Source organism: Perca fluviatilis, chromosome 16 (genome assembly GCF_010015445.1).
Source record: "Perca fluviatilis chromosome 16, GENO_Pfluv_1.0, whole genome shotgun sequence".
In the NCBI taxonomy this organism is placed as follows: domain Eukaryota; kingdom Metazoa; phylum Chordata; class Actinopteri; order Perciformes; family Percidae; genus Perca; species Perca fluviatilis.
This window is the reverse complement of record NC_053127.1, coordinates 30,748,142-30,767,014: the sequence shown is the minus strand read 5'-3', so window position 1 is coordinate 30,767,014 and position 18,873 is coordinate 30,748,142. Positions and strand designations below refer to the sequence as shown.

Below are 18,873 nucleotides of genomic sequence, written 5' to 3'. Positions count from 1 at the left end.
GAAAATGTATGCACACCAATTCGTTTGATATCCTACGAAATCACGACTGCTGGCTGGTCACGTGACAATTAAGTTTAGCGGCCAGTTAAGTTTATCTGCATAAAGGTTACTGTAAGCTGGGTACAGGGAACAGTGAGGAGACGGTCCTTTCAGGGGCTGTTGCAGTTGAGTTTAGCTGACAAAATGTTAACGTCAGTTAAGTTCCGGCACCAGAACAATTAGTTCAGATTAGAAAAAAGGACTGTGGTTTTGGTTTAAACACCTGTCCCCTTAAGTAGTACTCCAGGGACACGAACACACGTTTCCTGGGTGAAAGTCTCACCAGAGTGGTCTTATACAGCAGCACTCAACATGGTGCATACAGTAATAAATACATGGAATACATACAAATTACTGTGCATTACTTTTCATAGCTGTATGCACGAATGGTTCAAAAGAACAGCCTGTTGTACACAGCACTTGATAACACTTGGTTTTATGTCATTGTTGTAATAAGATTCTGATTTTATTTAACCTCCAGGTCCAAACCCTGATACGGATGGAGATATAGATAAACCTGAGCCCCCCACCACCCCCGATGCCTGTGATTCAACCCTGGTCCTGGATGCTGTCGCCACCCTGCGAGGAGAGATGCTCTTCTTCAAGGAAAAGTAATGCAGACATACAGTAGAAAAAAAAAATGTGAATGCTGAAGTCCCATTAAGACTGTTTTCTCTGCACACAGTATGAATTATAAACTACTTTATGTTCTTGTGTGTTCTCAGCTTCTTCTGGCGGAGCTACCCTCAGAGCAATACACCTCAGCAAACTCTCATCACAAACTTCTGGCCCGAAGCCCCCACCAACATCGACGCTGCTTATGAAAGTCAACAGTCAGACAGACTCCTTCTCTTTAAAGGTATGTGTTCTCCTTATCTGAGTTTCCTAATCTGACAATATTGTCCAGACTACCTTATGTATCTTATGTACATGTCTATATTAACAAGTATTTTCTTCTGATATCGATACAGATCGGAGAGTGTGGGCTTTCAGTGGCTATGATCTTGTGAGAGGCTATCCTAAACCAATTTCCAGTTTTGGTCTGCCCAAAAGAGTGAAGAAAATCGATGCGGCCCTCTATGACGTGGAATCTGCCAAGACTCTGTTCTTTGTAGGCAGATTTTACTACAGGTGCATTCAAATGATGTGAAATGAATTCAGGTGCAGATGTGTCAAGTAACAAAGTACAAATACTTCATTATCTTACTTAAGTAGAGATTTTGGGTATCTATACTTTACTGGAGTAATTATTTTACAGCATACTTTTTACTTCTACTCCTTACATTTTCACGCAATTATCTGTACTTTCTACTCCTTACATTTTAAAAATAGCCTCGTTACTCCTATTTCAGTTCGGCTTGTTTTCATTCCAGCTCGTCATCGTTCAAAAACATACACACAAAAAAAAATCTATCCAAATCGCTCCATCCAGAGAGAGTGAATTTGATTGTGGTTGGATGAGAAGTATAAACATAGCTATTCCGACACCCTATTGGTTTGTACGCGATCCATTGCACCTTCACAAACCCGGTGCTAATACGCCACCGGTGCTTTAACGACCATTATCTACCGGACCGAATAGCAACGAGGATTTTGGTGCCTTATTAGGTGCCGCTTAAATGACTGCGCTTCTCTCTGATGCTCCGAAAACGGACGTTAGAGGGAACTGAAACACGCTAGTTAACACTACAGTTGGCAGCAGGTAACGTTAGCCTACAGTTAGCTAGCAGCTGGAGTACGGTTAAAATGCTGACAGCTAAACTGTGTAAAAGTGTGTCTGTATTTAGAGGATTCTAACACCAGACTGTAGTTGCCGTTGTCTGAAAAACACAGAAGAGATGTGTCACCTTTTTCAGCCCTTCTGAGTTTGCAGGCATGATTTTAATATAACATTATTATAGTCATTATGGCCTTTAGAAAGAACTTTTTTTTGTGGAAGTGGGGTTTTGTCCCCACGTTTTGGGGTTAAGCTTTTGTCCTTAATGGCATTTTTTCCCCCTTACATCAGGGGTCTTCAACGTTTTTTAAGCCAAGGACCCCTTAACTTAAAGTGAGATGTAGCAGGGACCCCCTACTACATATTGTATGAAATTAAGTTGCATATTAAACTGGGCCTACAATAACTGTTAGGGCAACCTAAATCCTACATACCCTTTTTTCATAAGCTATTAAAATATTAATTGTTGGCATGATTTTATAAATCATATTTTAATGTTACATATGCGGCACAGTAAATCTAGGATTAACTGTATCTGTGGGCTGATATCTTAGTGACTACCTTACCTATAGGCCAGTAAGCCTATCATCAGTGGGAATTTATATTTGCTAAAAATTTGTTGGAATTATGTTAAGGCATTTTAATTATTATTTTTTTTTTTAAGATTTGGAGGCCCCCTGCAATGACCCTGAGGATCCCCTGTCGAAGATATCTGCCTTACATTACTTTTACTTTTATACTTTAAGTAGTTTTGAAACCAGTAAAAAGCTTGAGTTGATACTTCAACTACAAAAGTCTTTTCAAACCCTAGTATCTATACTCTACTTGAGTAATGAATGTGAATACTTTTGACACCTCTGTTCAGGTGACGTAGGTGTGATGATGTTTTACAAGACGGTTTACAAATTTTGAATCAGTCTAATTATTGTCTCTTTCCTCAGTTACGATGAGGCCAAGAAGACCATGGACCAGGGATTCCCCAAGCGAGTGGATCAGACATTCTCTGGCCTGACCGGCAAGGTGTCTGCAGCTCTCCAGTACAGAGGTGAGTAGCATTCAAAGCTGACCCTGAGAATTCCAAGTCAAAACAACTGAAATGAGAATTAATGTACATGAACTAACATTGAGTCTCTGTCCTGCAGGTTTTACTTACATCTACAGCGGATCGTACATGTTTGAGTACAGCCTGAGCACCGGGAGGTTGTTCCGTGTGCTGAGGAACAGCTACTTCCTGCACTGCTCTAACTTCTAGAGAAGTTTACTGGCCAAGCTGTTTATGTAGCCACTCTGAATGAGAATGAAGGAAACAGAGTTAAAGTGTCCATGCCTATGCAATAATATATCTTATAATATAGAATTTTATTTTTACACACGTATGGGTTCACACACTGTAAAAATTATCAGGGTGGTTCCACTTAAAAATTAAAGTTCAATTGCTGCCTTAAAAATGTGAGTAAACCCAACGTTTAGAATAGTTTTGTTTCAACTCTTGAAGTTAAGTTAGAGAAGATGTTTAATCAATGATCATTTATTGTTTGAACTTGATACTGTGAGTTAAAACAACCATCTTTTTTACATTGTATATTCAAGGAAACTTGTTTCCTCTTGTTAAACAAACATACAATTCTACACCCTTTCAACTCACTTTTTTAACTAATTGTATTCATACCAAATATATTTTCAAGTTATCTATCTACTAATAGCAAATTCACCAGTTTCCTAAAATATCACACTGAATAAACTTAAGCTATTCAAAAACATTTAAACCGCCATTAAAGCCTTCTTCAAATACACTTGTACATGAATGATGAGACAAGCCTGAAAGTCAATGTAAATAAAATATTTATCTTAAAAAGGCATACTTGGCAAAATTATTATCTGTAGTTGTCAAATGTTGCAAAATAGGGCCCAGATTCAAAATTACATACAGACGTGGACAAAATTGCTGATACCCTTCCGTTAAAGAAAAACCCACAACAATCTCTGAAATCAACTGAAAATTAACCGATAAAAATCAGACATTGCTTTTGAAATTTGGTTTTGGAAATAATTTGACCATAGGGGGAAAAGAGCAAAATTGATGACAAATCAAAGAGACTGATAATATGAATACTAACCAAAGGAAAACAGATTATCCATCTCGGCGATTTGTCATCAATTTTCCTCTAGCAGTCACCTCCAGGGAGGTTGCCTACAGTCTCGTGGATCTTAAACTTAAACTATATATTCCCTTTAAAGGGGTGATAGAATGCAAAACCGATTTTACCCTGTCATAGTTGAATAACAGTATGACAGTTCGGTGGGTAAATAGGACATACATAGAAGCTCAAAATCCCATTGACACCCCTTTACTATTAAAATCTCATATTTTGAAACTGACGCTGAAAACGGGCGAATCTCAACAAAGCTGAAAGCTTACGTAAGCATCTCAAGACCTGTACCTTTGTCACGCCCATGGGTGTTCTAAGAGAACGGTCACGCCCCAACATTTACATAGGCTACACAACTGACCTGAGATCAGGTAGTCTTCTGAATCTAGATCACGCAGATCTCTGCTATTCCATTACAAAATTCACTTCTGAAACTTTTTTATGCGAGTAATCAACTATATAAAGCTCAAATATGGGCCGTTTTACGAAAATTGATGGCTAATTGCAAATTTTGTCCGACTGTGTGACGGAGTTCAGCAGCCGGTGCTGCCTGGGTTGCTACATCGCCGCCCTGCCTGTCGTCCGTCACAGACCCCGGCCTGCTGTGAGCTCGATTGAGCTCCGTCATGGCCGGCAGCCCGGTGCTCAATACCCGTGCAAACTCACCCTTTTCTGGGTAATTGGACTACCAAACGCCGCTGCCCTGACAGAGCTCCAGGGCCTGCAGCTCGCTGTTCTCCCTCCCCTCTTCCTACTAAATGGCCGGCCAGTGAGTGACTGAGTTATGCCCGCAATCTCTTACCGCAGGTTCCAGTTAACCTTATAATGGTTATGTGTGTTGAGTTATTTAAACAAACAATCGGAGAAATAAATGCCTCTTGTCTGCGATTCTCATTGATAGAGTTGCGGTGAGCTGGAGTCCATCAATGAGAGCTAGCTAGCCTCGTCCTAACTCTTGACATTCACAAAAATGCATTCAATAGAAATCCGAAATCGGACAAGTGTTATCTAAGCTTTGCAAGACCTTGGGGAACCTGTAATATACATGCCGTGACGAAATTCAAACTGTAAATATACTATAGTTATGCCGAAAGTGTAGGTAGCTAGCTGCGATATTTCCCCATTGTATTGAACGGGACATATAGCTAGCTAGCTAGCTGCTCCTCCTAACAAGACCCTGAGTTCATAAAAATACCTTAAATTCAAATCGGACACAACGGTTAGCTTTGTAAGACCTTGGGGTAGATGTTATATAAGTGGCGTGACGAAATTCAAACTGTAAATATACTATAGTTATGCTGGAAGTGTAGCTAGCTAGCTGCGATATTTCCCCATTGCATTGAATGGGACATATAGCTAGCTAGCTAGCTGCTCCTCCTAATTCAATTCAATTCAAAGAACTTTATTTATCCGTTAGGAACTTCATTTGTGTTGAGCATCAGTGCATGTACAATACCACAAACACAGCATAATCTAACACACACACACATGCGCACACACACACACACACACACACACACACACACACACACACACACACACACACACACACAGTTCCATATAGACAAATAGTAAATAGTTACCAATAAATAGTAACATAAATAGTAACCAAAGCTTGCAAAGTACAATAGATAAATACATGATAAATAAGCATTAAGCATTAAAAAACAATTACATTAAAAGTAAAAGATAAAAAAAAGGGGTTAAAATAGTAAATGTGTCAATCATTCATATTTCTGATAGATGTAGGCACAAACTTTTCATGGCTCTCTTGGTCCTAAATATAAGTGATCTGTATCTTTGGCCTGAAGGTAAAAGACAATAGTGACTGTGCAGTGTATGAGTAGCGTCTAAGGCTATTTGTGTTCCTTTTGTTTTTGTCCTCCTGTAATATACTGATGAGTGGTTCCTGCACCTGTCCAATTATTTTACTACTTATTGTTATAACTTTGTTTAGTGTGTTACGATGAATGTTAGATAATGATCCAAACCAAGCTGATATGTTGAAAGTTATTAAAGACTCAATGAAACATTTGTAAAAAGCTATCAACACTGACTGATGAACCTGGAGTTTACGTAGCTTCCTCAGGAAAACGAGTCGCTGCTGACACTTAGAGAAAATATTCTCACTATTTAGTTGAAATGTAAGTTTATGATCAAGTATTGTCCCAAGGTATCTATATGATTCTACCCTTTCTATTGGCTGATTGTTGACTAACAAAGTGGGCATAATGGAAACATCCTTACGGAAGTCAACTACCAGTTCCTTTGTTTTTGAAGCATTAAGGTCAAGACAGTTCTGCTTACACCACACCGCATAAATGTCCATCTCAGTCTGCAACTGAATTAGTGGTGTCCATGATCACAGTGTCGTCAGAATATTTAGTATATATTATACCTGGGTTATTGCTCCTACAGTCATTAGTGTATAGTGTGTACAGAACCGGTGAGATTACAGAACCTTGTGGTACACCGGTGGAGACTATCTTAGACGAGCTGAGGTGACCATTGACTCTGACCCTCTGATGTCTATTTGTCAGAAATGATAGGATCCATAGAATGATGTGCGGGTTCACATCCATTTGAAGCAATTTTTTTCCCATCAGGTGTGGTTGTACTGTATTAAAAGCACTTGAGAAATCCACAAAGACCAATCTAATGAAGGATTTGGGCTTTTCAAGATGGGAATAAGTGCGTTAATATAGCATCATCCACACCTCTGTGCCATTTGTATGCAAACTGAAGGGGGTCAACGTGCAAGCTGACCTCCTCCTGTAACTGGGAAAGAACAAGCCTTTCGAAACCTTTCATCACCAGAGAAGTTAATGCCACCGGCCGATAGTCATTGTTACAGGTGGGATTGCTCTTTTTAGCTACTGGGCAGATGACTGAGGATTTCCATGTTGCTGGAATTAAATGTTCTGAGAGAGAGCGGTTGAACAAATGACAAACACCTGCCAGCTGGCTGCAGCAGGCTTTTAACAACCGACCACAGATCTGATCAGGTCCTGGTGCTTTGTTGGGTTTCGTCCTCTTCAGCATAAGTTCCACTTCCTCCTGCCGCAACTCCAGGTTTGCTTGGACAGATATCATAGGAGTGATCTCAGCTATTAACTCCTTCCTCTCTTGAGAATAATCAAACTGGTCAAACCTGGAGTAAAATTGGTTAAGGTCCTCTGCCATATTGACAGAGTCCCGTGTCCCAGATAAGGCTGAGTTGTTAATAGGGAGACCAGCCAGTGTTTAAACACCTCGCCAGGCATCCCTAGCTTTACCTTCCCGAAATAATTTCTCCACTCTCTCCTAATATCCTTTCTTTGCTCATTTTATTTCCTTATTCAGTCTATTTTGAATGAGTTTAGACTCAATTCTTTTTCCTGAGTTAAATGCTATTTTCTTTTCATTAATAGTGGATTTTAGTGCTTTTGTAATCCAGGGTTTATTGTTGGAGAATACCTTCACAGTTTTTTGTGGTGACCACTTCAGTGGCTTCTTCTAGGCTGCTCCCCTCAGTCAACACCTCCCAGTCTGTGCTGTCAAAGCAACCCTTTAGAGACTCAACTGCATTATCGTCCCACCTTTTCACCAGCTTCTTGGTCACGCCCTCTCTCTGTAGTTTCGTACGATAAGCAGGGATCAGATGGACCACATTATGATCTGCAGTGCTAAAAGGTGTTTTTTTGTACGCTTTATATGCATTCTTTACGTTGCCATAACAGAGATCAATTGTTTTGTCGCCTCTAGTGGCACATGTCACATATTGTTGATAGGTTGGAAGTGACTTATTTAGCCTGCAGCCATTAAAATCCCCTAAAATGAGAACAGGGGAATCTGGGGATGTAGATTCAATCTGATGGACACGCGCCGCTATGGCCTCTGCCGCGCGTGTTAATTGCCGGAGGGAGGGATGTAAACAAGCACTACAGTCAGCTGACCGAACTCCCGGGGGAGATATTTAGGTCTGAATGACACAGCAAGCAGCTCTAGATCAGGTGTACAGCAGGAGTCTTTGACATCAGCAGTTCTGCTCCAGTCTTTGTTAAAATATACGCACAACCCTCCCCCGTTTTTTCATACTACTCACAGTATCCCGGTCCAGTCTGAGCGGAATGCCAAATCCGTCCAGAGAGAGCTCGGAGTCCACGATTGTTTCATCCAGCCAGGTTTCCGTGAGGCAGACCAAACTAGCCTCTTTGTATGCCCACTGGCATAATATGTTTGCCTGTAGTTCATCCAGTTTGTTGCGTAGGGAGCGAACATTGGCGAGTATAATGGAAGGTAACAGTGGACTCCTCTGTGTGCCGGTGAGCCTTTTCAGCCTCTGCTTCACTCCGCCCCTCCTTCCTCGCTTCCTCGTGGGAGATTTCCGTCGGTAATCACGGCCCAGCCCACGTTGTTCCGGTATCAACTCTCCACAGTTGTCCAAGTTCGGTGCTATGTAATCCATGTTTCGAAGAAGCATCAGGTTGTCCCGATTATACTGCAAAATTTCGCCCCCATGACTCCCAGGTAATGCCATTAGCAGTTCAACTGCCCAAAGCAGCAGCAGCAGCAGCGTCAGCTCACACTTCCTCATCATGAAAAAGTGTACTTCACAAGCTTTGATCTCACTATAATAATGTCCAGAAGGCAGACATTCATGGAAACCGTACTATTGCTAATTTAAACAGACGCTTGCACTCAGGAACACACAAATAACTAGTTAAAAAATTTACACGCAGCAAGATGCACTCGACACACTCCACCTGTCGCCATTACAGCGCCATAGACCCTGAGTTCATAAAAATACCTTAAATTCAAATCGGACACAACGGTTAGCTTTGTATACCTTGGGGTAGATGTTATTTATATAAGTGGCGTGGCGAAATTCAAACTGTAAATATACTATAGTTATGTCGAAAGTGTAGCTAGCTAGCTGCGATATTTCCCCATTGTATTGAATGGGACATATAGCTAGTTAGCTAGCTGCTCCTCCTAACAAGACCCTGAGTTCATCAAATCGGACACAACGTTAGCTTTGTAAGACCTTGGGGTAGCTGTAATATAAGTGCCATGACGAAATTCAAACTGTAAATATATTATAGTTATATATAACATTATATGTTATGTCGGCGGCCGGCTGCGGAGCCCCATAGTGCAGTAATCCACAAAGGGTGACTTTGCCCTGGGTATGGAGCCCAGCAGGCTGCCGCTTTCTTGTCAGACTGTGTGTAGCTCCTAAAGTCCGACACGTCTTACCAAATTTACAATTAACCATCAATTTTCGTAAAAAGCCCCATGTTTGAGCTTTATATAGTTGATTACTCGCATAAAAAAGTCTCAGAAGTGAATTTGGTAACGAAACATTGCAGTGTCTGGAATATGAGATTCTGTTGCGTCTCTAATGTGTGTGTATTGGGAATTCGCTCAACCTAGCGCGTGTCTCTAATGTGTGTGTATGGCGATTCGCTCAACCAATCAGCGCGCGTCTCTAACGTGTGTGTATGGCGATTCGCTCAACCAATCAGCGCGCAGCTCATCTAAATATTCATGAGCATACCACATTTGGAAGAAAAGCTCTTGTTACAAATAGGGCCAAAACACAGGGATGCATAAGGGCCAATAAAATATCAACCAGGCCATTTTCAGCCCAACCAATGTTACATACCCCATTAGACCATAAGGAACAGTGTGAAATACCCTATATAATCATTCTATCACCCCTTTAAAGATAACATCACAGTCGCCTTAACAGAGAGAAGTCGACCTAACATCTGCGCATCGGAGTGTAAATGTGTGTGAATGTTTATCTGATGAGCAGACCCCCGTCTGGAGCCAGGCCCAGATGGAGGGCTTTTATAATCATTTCATCTGATCTGAGGCCGTATGTTTTGGACACTCGGGTGAAGAGAGGGGCGGAGCTGTCAACCGATCACCATCTGGTGGTAAGTTGGGTCATGGGGATCCCTGTGGAGGCTGGGGACATTGAACCCGAGTGGACAATTTTCAAAGTTTCCATTGTTGAAGCTGCGGCGAGGAGCTGTGGTCTTAGGGTCTTAGGTGCCTCAAGGGGCGGTAATCCATGAACACCGTGGTGGACACCGGTGGTCAGGAAAGCCGTCTGACTGAAGAAGGAGTCCTTCCGGGATATGTTATCCCAGAGGACTCCAGAGGCAGTGGCAGTGTACCGAAGGGCCCGAAGGGCTGCGGCCTCTGCCGTGAAAGAGGCAAAGCAGCCGTATGGGAGAAGTTTGGAGAAGACATGGAGAAGGACTTTCGGTCGGCACGAATGTACTTCTGGAAACTTGTTCGCCACCTCAGGAGTGGGAAGCGGGGAACCATCCAAGCTGTGTACAGTAAGGATGGGACACTGTTGACCTCAACTGAGGAGGTAATAGTGCGGTGGAAGGAGCACTTTGAGGAACTCCTGAATCTGACTAATACGCCCTCTAGGTTAGAGGCAGAGCTGGAGGATGATGGGGGATTGTTGTCAATTTCACAGGAGGAAGTCACTGATGTAGTCAAACAACTTCACAGTGGCAAAGCCCCTGGGATTGATTAGATCCGTCCAGAAATGCTCAAGGCTCTGGGTGTGGAGGGGCTGCCTTGGTTGACACGCCTCTTCAACATAGCGTGGAAGTCTGGGACAGTGCCAAAGGAGTGGCAGACCGGGGTGGTGGTTCCCCTTTTCAAAAAGGGGGACCAGAGGGTGTGTGCCAATTACAGCGGTATCACACTTCTCAGCCTCCCCGGTAAAGTCTACTCCAAGGTGCTGGAAAGGAGGGTTCGGCCGATAGTCAAACCTCAGATTGAAGAGGAACAATGCGGATTCCGTCCTGGTCGTGGAACAATGGACCAGATCTTCACTCTCACAAGGATCCTGGAGGGAGCCTGGGAGTATGCCCATCCGGTCTACGTGTGTTTCGTGGATTTGGAGAAGGCGTATGACTGGGTCCCTCGGGAGATACTGTGGGAGGTGCTGCGGGAGTATGGGGTGAGGGGGTCTCTTCTCAGGGCCATCCAATCTCTGTATGACCAAAGTGAGAGCTGTGTCCGGGTTCTCGGCAGTAAGTCAGACTCGTTGCAGGTGAGGGTTGGCCTCCGCCAGGGCTGCGCTTTGTCACCAATCCTGTTTGTAATATTTATGGACAGGATATCAAGGCATAGTCGGGGTAGGGAGGGGTTGCAGTTCGGTGGGCTGGGGATCTCATCGCTGCTCTTTGCAGATGATGTGGTCCTGATGCATCATCGGCCTGTGACCTTCAGCACTCACTGGATTGGTTCGCAGCAGAGTGTGAAGCGGTTGGGATGAGGATCAGCACCTCTAAATCTGAGGCCATGGTTCTCAGCAGGAAACCGGTGGAGTGCCTACTCCAGGTAGGGAATGAGTCCTTACCCCAAGTGAAGGATTTCAAATACCTTGGGGTCTTGTTCGCGAGTGAGGGGACAATGAATTTATCGCACCGTTGTGGCTGAGCCAGAAGGCAAAGCTCTCGATCTATCGGTCACTTTTCGTTCCTACCCTCACCTATTGTCATGAAGGCTGGGTCATGACCGAAAGAACGAGATCCAGGGTACAAGCGGCCGAAATGGGTTTCCTCAGGAAGGTAGCTGGCGTCTCCCTTAGAGATAGGGTGAGAAGCTCAGTCATCCGTGAGGAGCTCGGAGTAGAGCCGCTGCTCCTTTGCGTCAAAAGGAGCCAGTTGAGGTGGTTCGGGCATCTGGTAAGGATGCCCCCTGGACGCCTCCCTAGAGAGGTATTCCAGGCACGTCCAGCTGGGAGGAGGCCTCGGGGAAGACCCAGGACTAGGTGGAGGGATTATATATACAACCTGGGCTGGGAACGCCTCGGGATCCCCTAATCAAAGCTGGTTAATGTGGCTCAGGAAAGGGAAGTTTGGGGTCCCCTGCTGGAGCTGCTCCCCCCACGACCAGACACCGGATAAGTGTACGAAGATGGATGCATGGATGGAAAAACTGTTGAGACCATCAGCTCTAATCAGTCCAAAACTAAGTTGGTCTATAACAGTGCTTTAAATTCTAAGACTGCTGTTTGCATAAAATAAGGCATTTAACATGTATATGTTGAATAAAAATTGTCTGCCTAAGCAGAAAACAGGTGAGACAATCACCGTATCAGTCCAACAAAATTAACCGGGCCAATATGCTGTGAGTCCGTGATTAAAGTTTTAGTCTTAGTGTACAAAAATAAAAAAAGACTGCCCAGCTAAATTCTTCTGGAATTCTGCAACATTGTGAATTTTTAGTGGGGTTGCTGAGAAATCAAAGCAATCTTCTCCTCCTGGAAAACTTCTTGAGTCACTGACTCAGGAGGGTTGCTCAACACACCCATTCCCCAATATGTCCACTCCTCAGCCTATATAACAGCTGACTTCCAGCACAGAAACACAAGTGGCATTCAAGGAGGAAGCATGAGGTCTTGTAGTCTGTGCATCATCCTGAGCCTGGCGGTGGCAGTTTACTGCATGCCTGTATCACAAGTCACTGAGCAAGATGAACATGATGCAGAGGTATGTATGTTTACTTCGTCTTGCATGCGCTCTTACTATTTTGCATTTGGGATGTGTTCAAGATGTGCATTGGGGGGAACTATTGTTTTTCAACATGTTCTGAAGATCATTACTGACCAATAAGTATTCTCATCTTCTAATACAGAGCTACCTAAAAAGATTCTTCAACCTAACAGAGGAGAAAGGTCCAACTGGCAGACGGGGGATCAGCGCGGTGAGCAGGAAGCTGAGTGAGATGCAGAGATTCTTTGGCCTCCATATCACCGGGACGCTGGATGCTGACACAATGACGATGATGAAGAAGCCCCGCTTGCCAGTTTCTCCAAGTTTGGAAAAAACCTCAAGTGGGAGAAAAACAGCCTTACCTACAGGTGACTGATCTGAAGAGAAAACGTGTGAGAGAAACTTAATGTAGGAATGGCATGTCGTTAATTATTTAAGTATAATTTTCTATCCTACAGGATAGAGAACTACACACCTGACATGTCTGTGTCAGAGGTAGATGACTCCATAGAGAAAGCGCTGCAGGTTTGGGCCAAAGTCACTCCTCTGAGATTCACAAGAATCCACAGTGGCACCGCTGACATCATGATCTCCTTTGGCCGCCAAGATGAGTGCTCAACAGTGTTGGGTGTAACGCGTTACAAAGTAAAATGAAAATTTGGTAACGAAACGTAGTTCCTTTTTCAATTCGGCGCAACGTTACTTTTCCCAGGGACAAATTTGACAGCGACACTGCCTTCTCAGCTGCGCGCTCACAAGCTCCACATGGGACGTGACAGAGGCTGGTAGTAGCGGAGCAATGCTGCAGCCAAAGCTAACTTTTGAGAGCGTTTTTAGCGTCGTGTCTTTTTACCGGACGGCCCTCTGAGCGGAGAGCTATGTGACACATGCCACTACATCGCTGAGGACTGGCTGTTAAATCGTCCGTCCTACAAACAGAGCATCCCAGGCAGACACAAAGCTGACAACCTCACAGATGGATCCCGTGGAGATGGGCTCATACATACACTAGGCTACACGTAGCGGACCGCTGTGGACTTGTTTCAGTCGCACGGACACGCAAGGATTTCCAGAAAAGAGGCTGCATGTGTCTATGACAATGCACAGACCATCGTGGCTGCGCGACCAGTACTACAAGTAGATATGGACATTACACATTAACACCGTGTAACGCCGATGACCTGCCGATGTGCATTCAACCCGCGCTGGACTCGTTCATAATGAATCAGCCGTCACTCTGTGAGTAGAGAATCTGCAATGTAGCCTAGTTCAGACACTTCACTGAAAAACCATAGATTGGCTTTATGGTCAAAGATAGCTTTTGTATAATTAACTTCAGTCTCTGCCAGAGACACCTGCTTTTAAAAGTAACGTAAAAGTGACGAGTACAAGTAATACAGACATACAGTAGAACAAAAAATGTGAATGCTGCAGTCCATTAAGAGTGTTTTCTCTGCACACAAATATGAATTATAAACTACTTTATGTTCTTGTGTGTTCTCAGCTTCTTCTGGTGGAGCTACCCTCAGAGCAATACACCTCAGCAAACTCTCATCACAAACTTCTGGCCCGAAGCCCCCACCCACGTCGACGCTGCTTATGAAAGCCAACAGTCAGACAGACTCCTTCTCTTTAGAGGTATGTGTTCTCCTTATCTACCTGAGGTTCCTAATCTGACAATATTGTCAAGACTACCTTATGTATCTTATATACATGCATATATTAACAAGTATTTTCTTCTGATATCGATACAGATCGGAGAATGTGGGCTTTCAGTGGCAATGATCTTGTGAGAGGCTATCCTAAATCAATTTCCAGTTTTGGTCTGCCCAAAAGAGTGAAGAAAATCGATGCGGGCCTCTGTGACGTGAAATCTGCCAAGACTCTGTTCTTTGTAGGCAGATCTTACTACAGGTGCGTTCAAATGATGTGAATTGAATTCAGGTGACGTAGGTGTGATGATGTTTTACAAGACGGTTAACAAATTTTGAATCAGTCTAATTGTATAATAATACAATTATACAATAATATAATAATTGTGATGTTCATATGCACAGAGTAGTCATGATCCGGTATAGGAGACTGCATTACTCAGTATGACACGATGTGCCCTGCTATGACATGAACTTCCACGATGACCTTTGAAGTCACTGTTCCATTATCTTTAATGTGACTATTATTGGCCACTGTTCATCACACCCCCCAACCGGCCCCGTCAGACACCGCCTACCAATAGTCTGGGTCTGCCGAGGTTTCTTCCTAAAAGGGAGTTTTTCCTTGCCACTGTCGCAATAGCCACTGCTAATGCTTGCTCTTGAGGGAATTACTGTAATTGTTGGGATTTTGGAATTTATAGAGTGTGGTCTAGACCTACTCTATCTGTAAAGTGTCTCAAAATAACTCTGTTACATGTTTGAGTACAGCCTGAGCACCGGGAGGTTGTTCCGTGTGCTGACGAAAAGCTACTTCATGCGCTGCTCTAACTTCTAGAGTAGTTACTGGTTTATGTAGCAACTCTGAATGAAAATGAAGGAAATAGAGTTAAAGTGTCCATGCCTATGCAATAATATATCTTATATCTTCATATAGAATTGTATTTTTACACACGTATGGGTGGATATATGCCCTTCCTGAGAACAGAGAACAGAGAACTGAGAGCAAATGTGTTTTTTAAAATCGTATTTTGGTGATGTCAGCGATTGCTTTTTTAAATTTAATTTAACTTTATTTTATCTAAGTATATTCATTTCATAGTCCTAATTTAATTACTGCTGTTGTTTTTGTTTTATTTTTGTGTTTATTGTAGTTTAAGTGTGGAACTTTGGAGCATGTTACGTAAATATATTTTCAAATATTAACATTGCACATGTATACACAGATTTGTACGTCACTGGAATAAAACATGATTGTTTGATTGTACTCAAAAAAACAAAGAGGACAAAGTGAAAAGAAATTGCCACCATGAATTGGAAAATAAAGGTTTTTTAATACATTTTTAAGTATGTTTTGTTCTTATTTTGCATGCAGATAAATCCTATTTGCCATGATATTGCTTTTGCAACTTCTCAACCACACCACCATTTAATTTATCACTAGAAATCTGAAAGAAATGCAGTAATATACATTTTCTGTGAAGTATTTCATCTGCAACCTTATGTGGTCCATTTTGAGATTGGCTTTTTTAATCTTTTTCTCTAAGTACACGTTGTACAGTTGCTTCAAAGGGAGCTATAGGAAAGTCATGGGCCAATGCTGAACATCTTACAAAGCCAAGTTGGGCTGTGGAAGAGGATGTCCCCTCTTCCTCATAATCCCCAGAATTGCTCTGTAAATACATCTTCATATTCCTCATACACTTTTATTAAGATTTATATTTCCACTGGGGTAAAGTAGGAGGTTCGAGCAGGGGCAGAGCCAGACATTGTAAACATTCGGGGCTCAGTCCAAACCTGGGGGGGTCCGGCGGGAATGCCCCATTTACGGCATCTACTGTATGTGCTCTATTTTTCAAGCCGTTTGAGATGATACAATGCTTAAAAATCTGTACATCATTTGGGAAAGAATGTGATAGTTGCCAAGAAAAAGAATAATACTGTAGAGCCTACATCCTCTTTTGTATCTAATTGTTCTCCAACTGTCTTCAGCATTCTGAAACCAGAACACAACAAATGTTGAGGATGACTCCTTTTTATTACTGCCACCTAAAGAGAGGCAACAATTGATGTTACTATTTAATAATGTACAGTAGACAGGGTAGGAATTTGAAGTAAACAGCATCAGAGAGACTGAGGAGAAAGCTGAAAAAAGATACAGGGCTTCAAGGGCCGGAGCCTCAGAAAATAACTGTATGTGTATTACAATAAATTATCTCATAATAAAAATGCATGTTTTCCATTACCCATCAAGATGAGCCAATGGACTGCTCCTTCACCCCTCCAAGTATAGAGGAGACCAACTATCCTGAATTTAAGGTGACAGAGCCAGCACACCTGATAAAAAAAGGAACAAGTTTAGCTTAGTTGAACAAAATGTATACTTTTTTTTCATCCAGGACAGTGATGCTGTGCTGCACATCCCCCTGAGGCCCCATGTGTCCTTCGACAGTGTGACCTGGACCTGCTCAGTCTGATATTAAGTCAACTATGACGGCTACTTGCTTGTGTACTTGGCGGGGTACATAGGAAGTAAAGCTGGAGGGAACTTTAGCATGGATGGTCCCTGTTGTATGTGGAATTGTCTCGCATTGCCAGACACAGCGCTGTGGAGTAAGGTCTGGCTATATCACATGTACATTCTGGGATAGGAGAATAAAAACGCTTTAGGTTGTTTACATTTCTTTAAACCAATCACAATCGTCCTGCTCCAGACGCAGCAACAGTGACTCTGCTAAATATTCTCGGGAAGAAACTTTTTTAGGTAGAACATTTGCACCCCGCAAAAGAAAACGCCACATACAATATTAAATGAAGTTAACTGTTCACCAATACAGTAACGTGAGCTATTTAAATTAGCCAGTGTATCGCCATGTATATTTTATTCATAGCCATCCCCACCAGTCTGTCCCAAAACGTCCAAGTTAGAGAGTAAATGCCGTAAACATATTCTTCTTAAATCTTTACAATCATTCACCGAAAGAACCAAGCAGGCCTGCCTTATTACAACATCCAAATTTTCCTTAAAACTTGCCATTTCCAAGTTTTTTGTTGTTTCCCGAAACGAACAGAGTGTGAGAATGGTATCACACAGAGAACGAATGTCAGGCAATTATCTTGGAATTGTACTGTTGATCCAGTCTATCAGTGTAACATCTTGACTTCAGCTTACCCTGAGGATGCACGTTACACATTTCTGAGAGACAAGAAATATACTGATCTTAGTCTGGGAGAGAAGGGTCTTAAAGTGCTCAGCCTGGCACAGGTTGGTCTGATCACAGCCCTGGAAGGAGCTTTAGTAAAAACATTGCATCTGTAATCCAATCCGATGGCCTAGGGAGTGGGTTATTCACCAGTATGATGATGTTTGTGAGTGGTGTGTGCCAAAAACAAGTTCCAAGAGGCATTCACCTACATAGTGAAGCTGATGTTGCCAATCAGAATACACCACGTCCTGAGGGAGGTACGTCAACGCATGTCTCAGCCAAAACAAAAGAAATACATTCTTAAAGATTAGCCATGATTACTCAGTCAGCACTCTTGTCTCATTCATTTTTAATTGACCTAATTAGTTTTCTTCCAAAGTTCTTACTTTAACGTAAGTATTAAATGGACTGCATTCATAGAAAAGTGTTACAGAAAAAACTGTAGTCGAAGTGTATTCTGCAATTTTACAGTGGGCTAACTTCTACTGTTGTTAAATCTATGAAACATATTGTTCTAATGTTCTTCATGACATTGGCATGATATCAAATATTCTAGATGACTTTACACTTGGCGGCCTCAAGTGGCACAACGTTATAACGGTATCTTTAAAAGTTTGAAAATGTTAGAGTTGAATCAGTTTCTTTTTAGTGGCTGTCAAGTGGTAAATGAGGACATTTATTTAGGCATATATGCAGCAGGTTCTGATAAGGCAGGTTTTTAATAGATAAGTTTAACTAAATGTTTACTCAGTGCATATTTAAAAAAATTACATAACCTGGAATAGATCAAATGTGCTTGTAAAAATATATATATATAAACTGTCATTTAATGCTGGTAAATAGCCTTTTGAAAAAAACTGACTAAAAAATGTATCAACAATTATGGTTTGTCTATTAGTTTGTTCCTGAAAAGACTTACTACCCTAAAACATCAACAACTAAATCGAGCAAAAGAAACACATTTAACATTTAAATGGACATTTAAATAGCTACTATTCAATAATTAATGAGCCCAGATAATAGAAAATTAAAAACAAGCTAAAATATAATAGGACAGGTATAAAATACAAGCTACAGGTATTTGTGATAATTTAATTTCAATCAGGAGAGACTTTGTAGCAGATATGCAAAGATTTATTTTTAAGCTACATAACACAATATGAAATGTATAAAGTCTTTGAGGATTAGACTCCATCGCATAATATAGGTTTTAAAGGGGTAGAGAAACCCAAACGTATCCCCCAATGGAGTCACTGGTGGTGGTGATGAAGGAGCACAAAGACTACACCGAAGGTGTGGTCAGCTGGACGAAAAGCCGCTCCATGGTGTTTTTCGCCCCCAACTGCTTCCTTCCAGGCAACGGCCGGCGCCTGCCTTCAAGGCACCTAACCCTAACCTTAACCTTAATCCTAACCCTAACCATAAAATGTTCCTCCCAATGGTGCCTTCCAGGCAGTGCTGCCTGGAAGGCACCGTTGGGGGCAAAAAACACAGATAAACCGAAAAGCCTGGGTATCACGGGTGAAGAAGACTGGGGGTTGAAGGGGAGGAGGTGGGTCACACTCTATTCCTGAAATGACAGCTGACAACCGCAGG

General features: G+C 42.3%; 1 protein-coding gene and 1 pseudogene across 3 annotated transcripts in view; both read left to right on the top strand.

Moving 5' to 3' along the window:
• LOC120543890 (collagenase 3-like) overlaps nucleotides 1–18,873 on the top strand; it is a 92,745-nt gene that overhangs the window by 63,295 nt on the left and 10,577 nt on the right. The window contains exons 10-11 of one of the 3 annotated variants that reach the window (XM_039777254.1): nucleotides 2,899–2,927; nucleotides 14,829–14,944. The exons of 1 other annotated variant lie outside the window; for it this stretch is intronic. In XM_039777254.1, the coding sequence (XP_039633188.1) occupies nucleotides 2,899–2,927; nucleotides 14,829–14,909 (110 nt within the window). In that variant the 3' untranslated portion in view covers nucleotides 14,910–14,944. Of the gene's footprint in view, nucleotides 1–2,898; nucleotides 3,024–14,828; nucleotides 14,945–18,873 lie in introns of those variants that run through there. One more of the 3 variants, XM_039777252.1, reaches the window with a different exon arrangement.
• LOC120543894 lies at nucleotides 12,312–13,083 on the top strand (annotated as a pseudogene).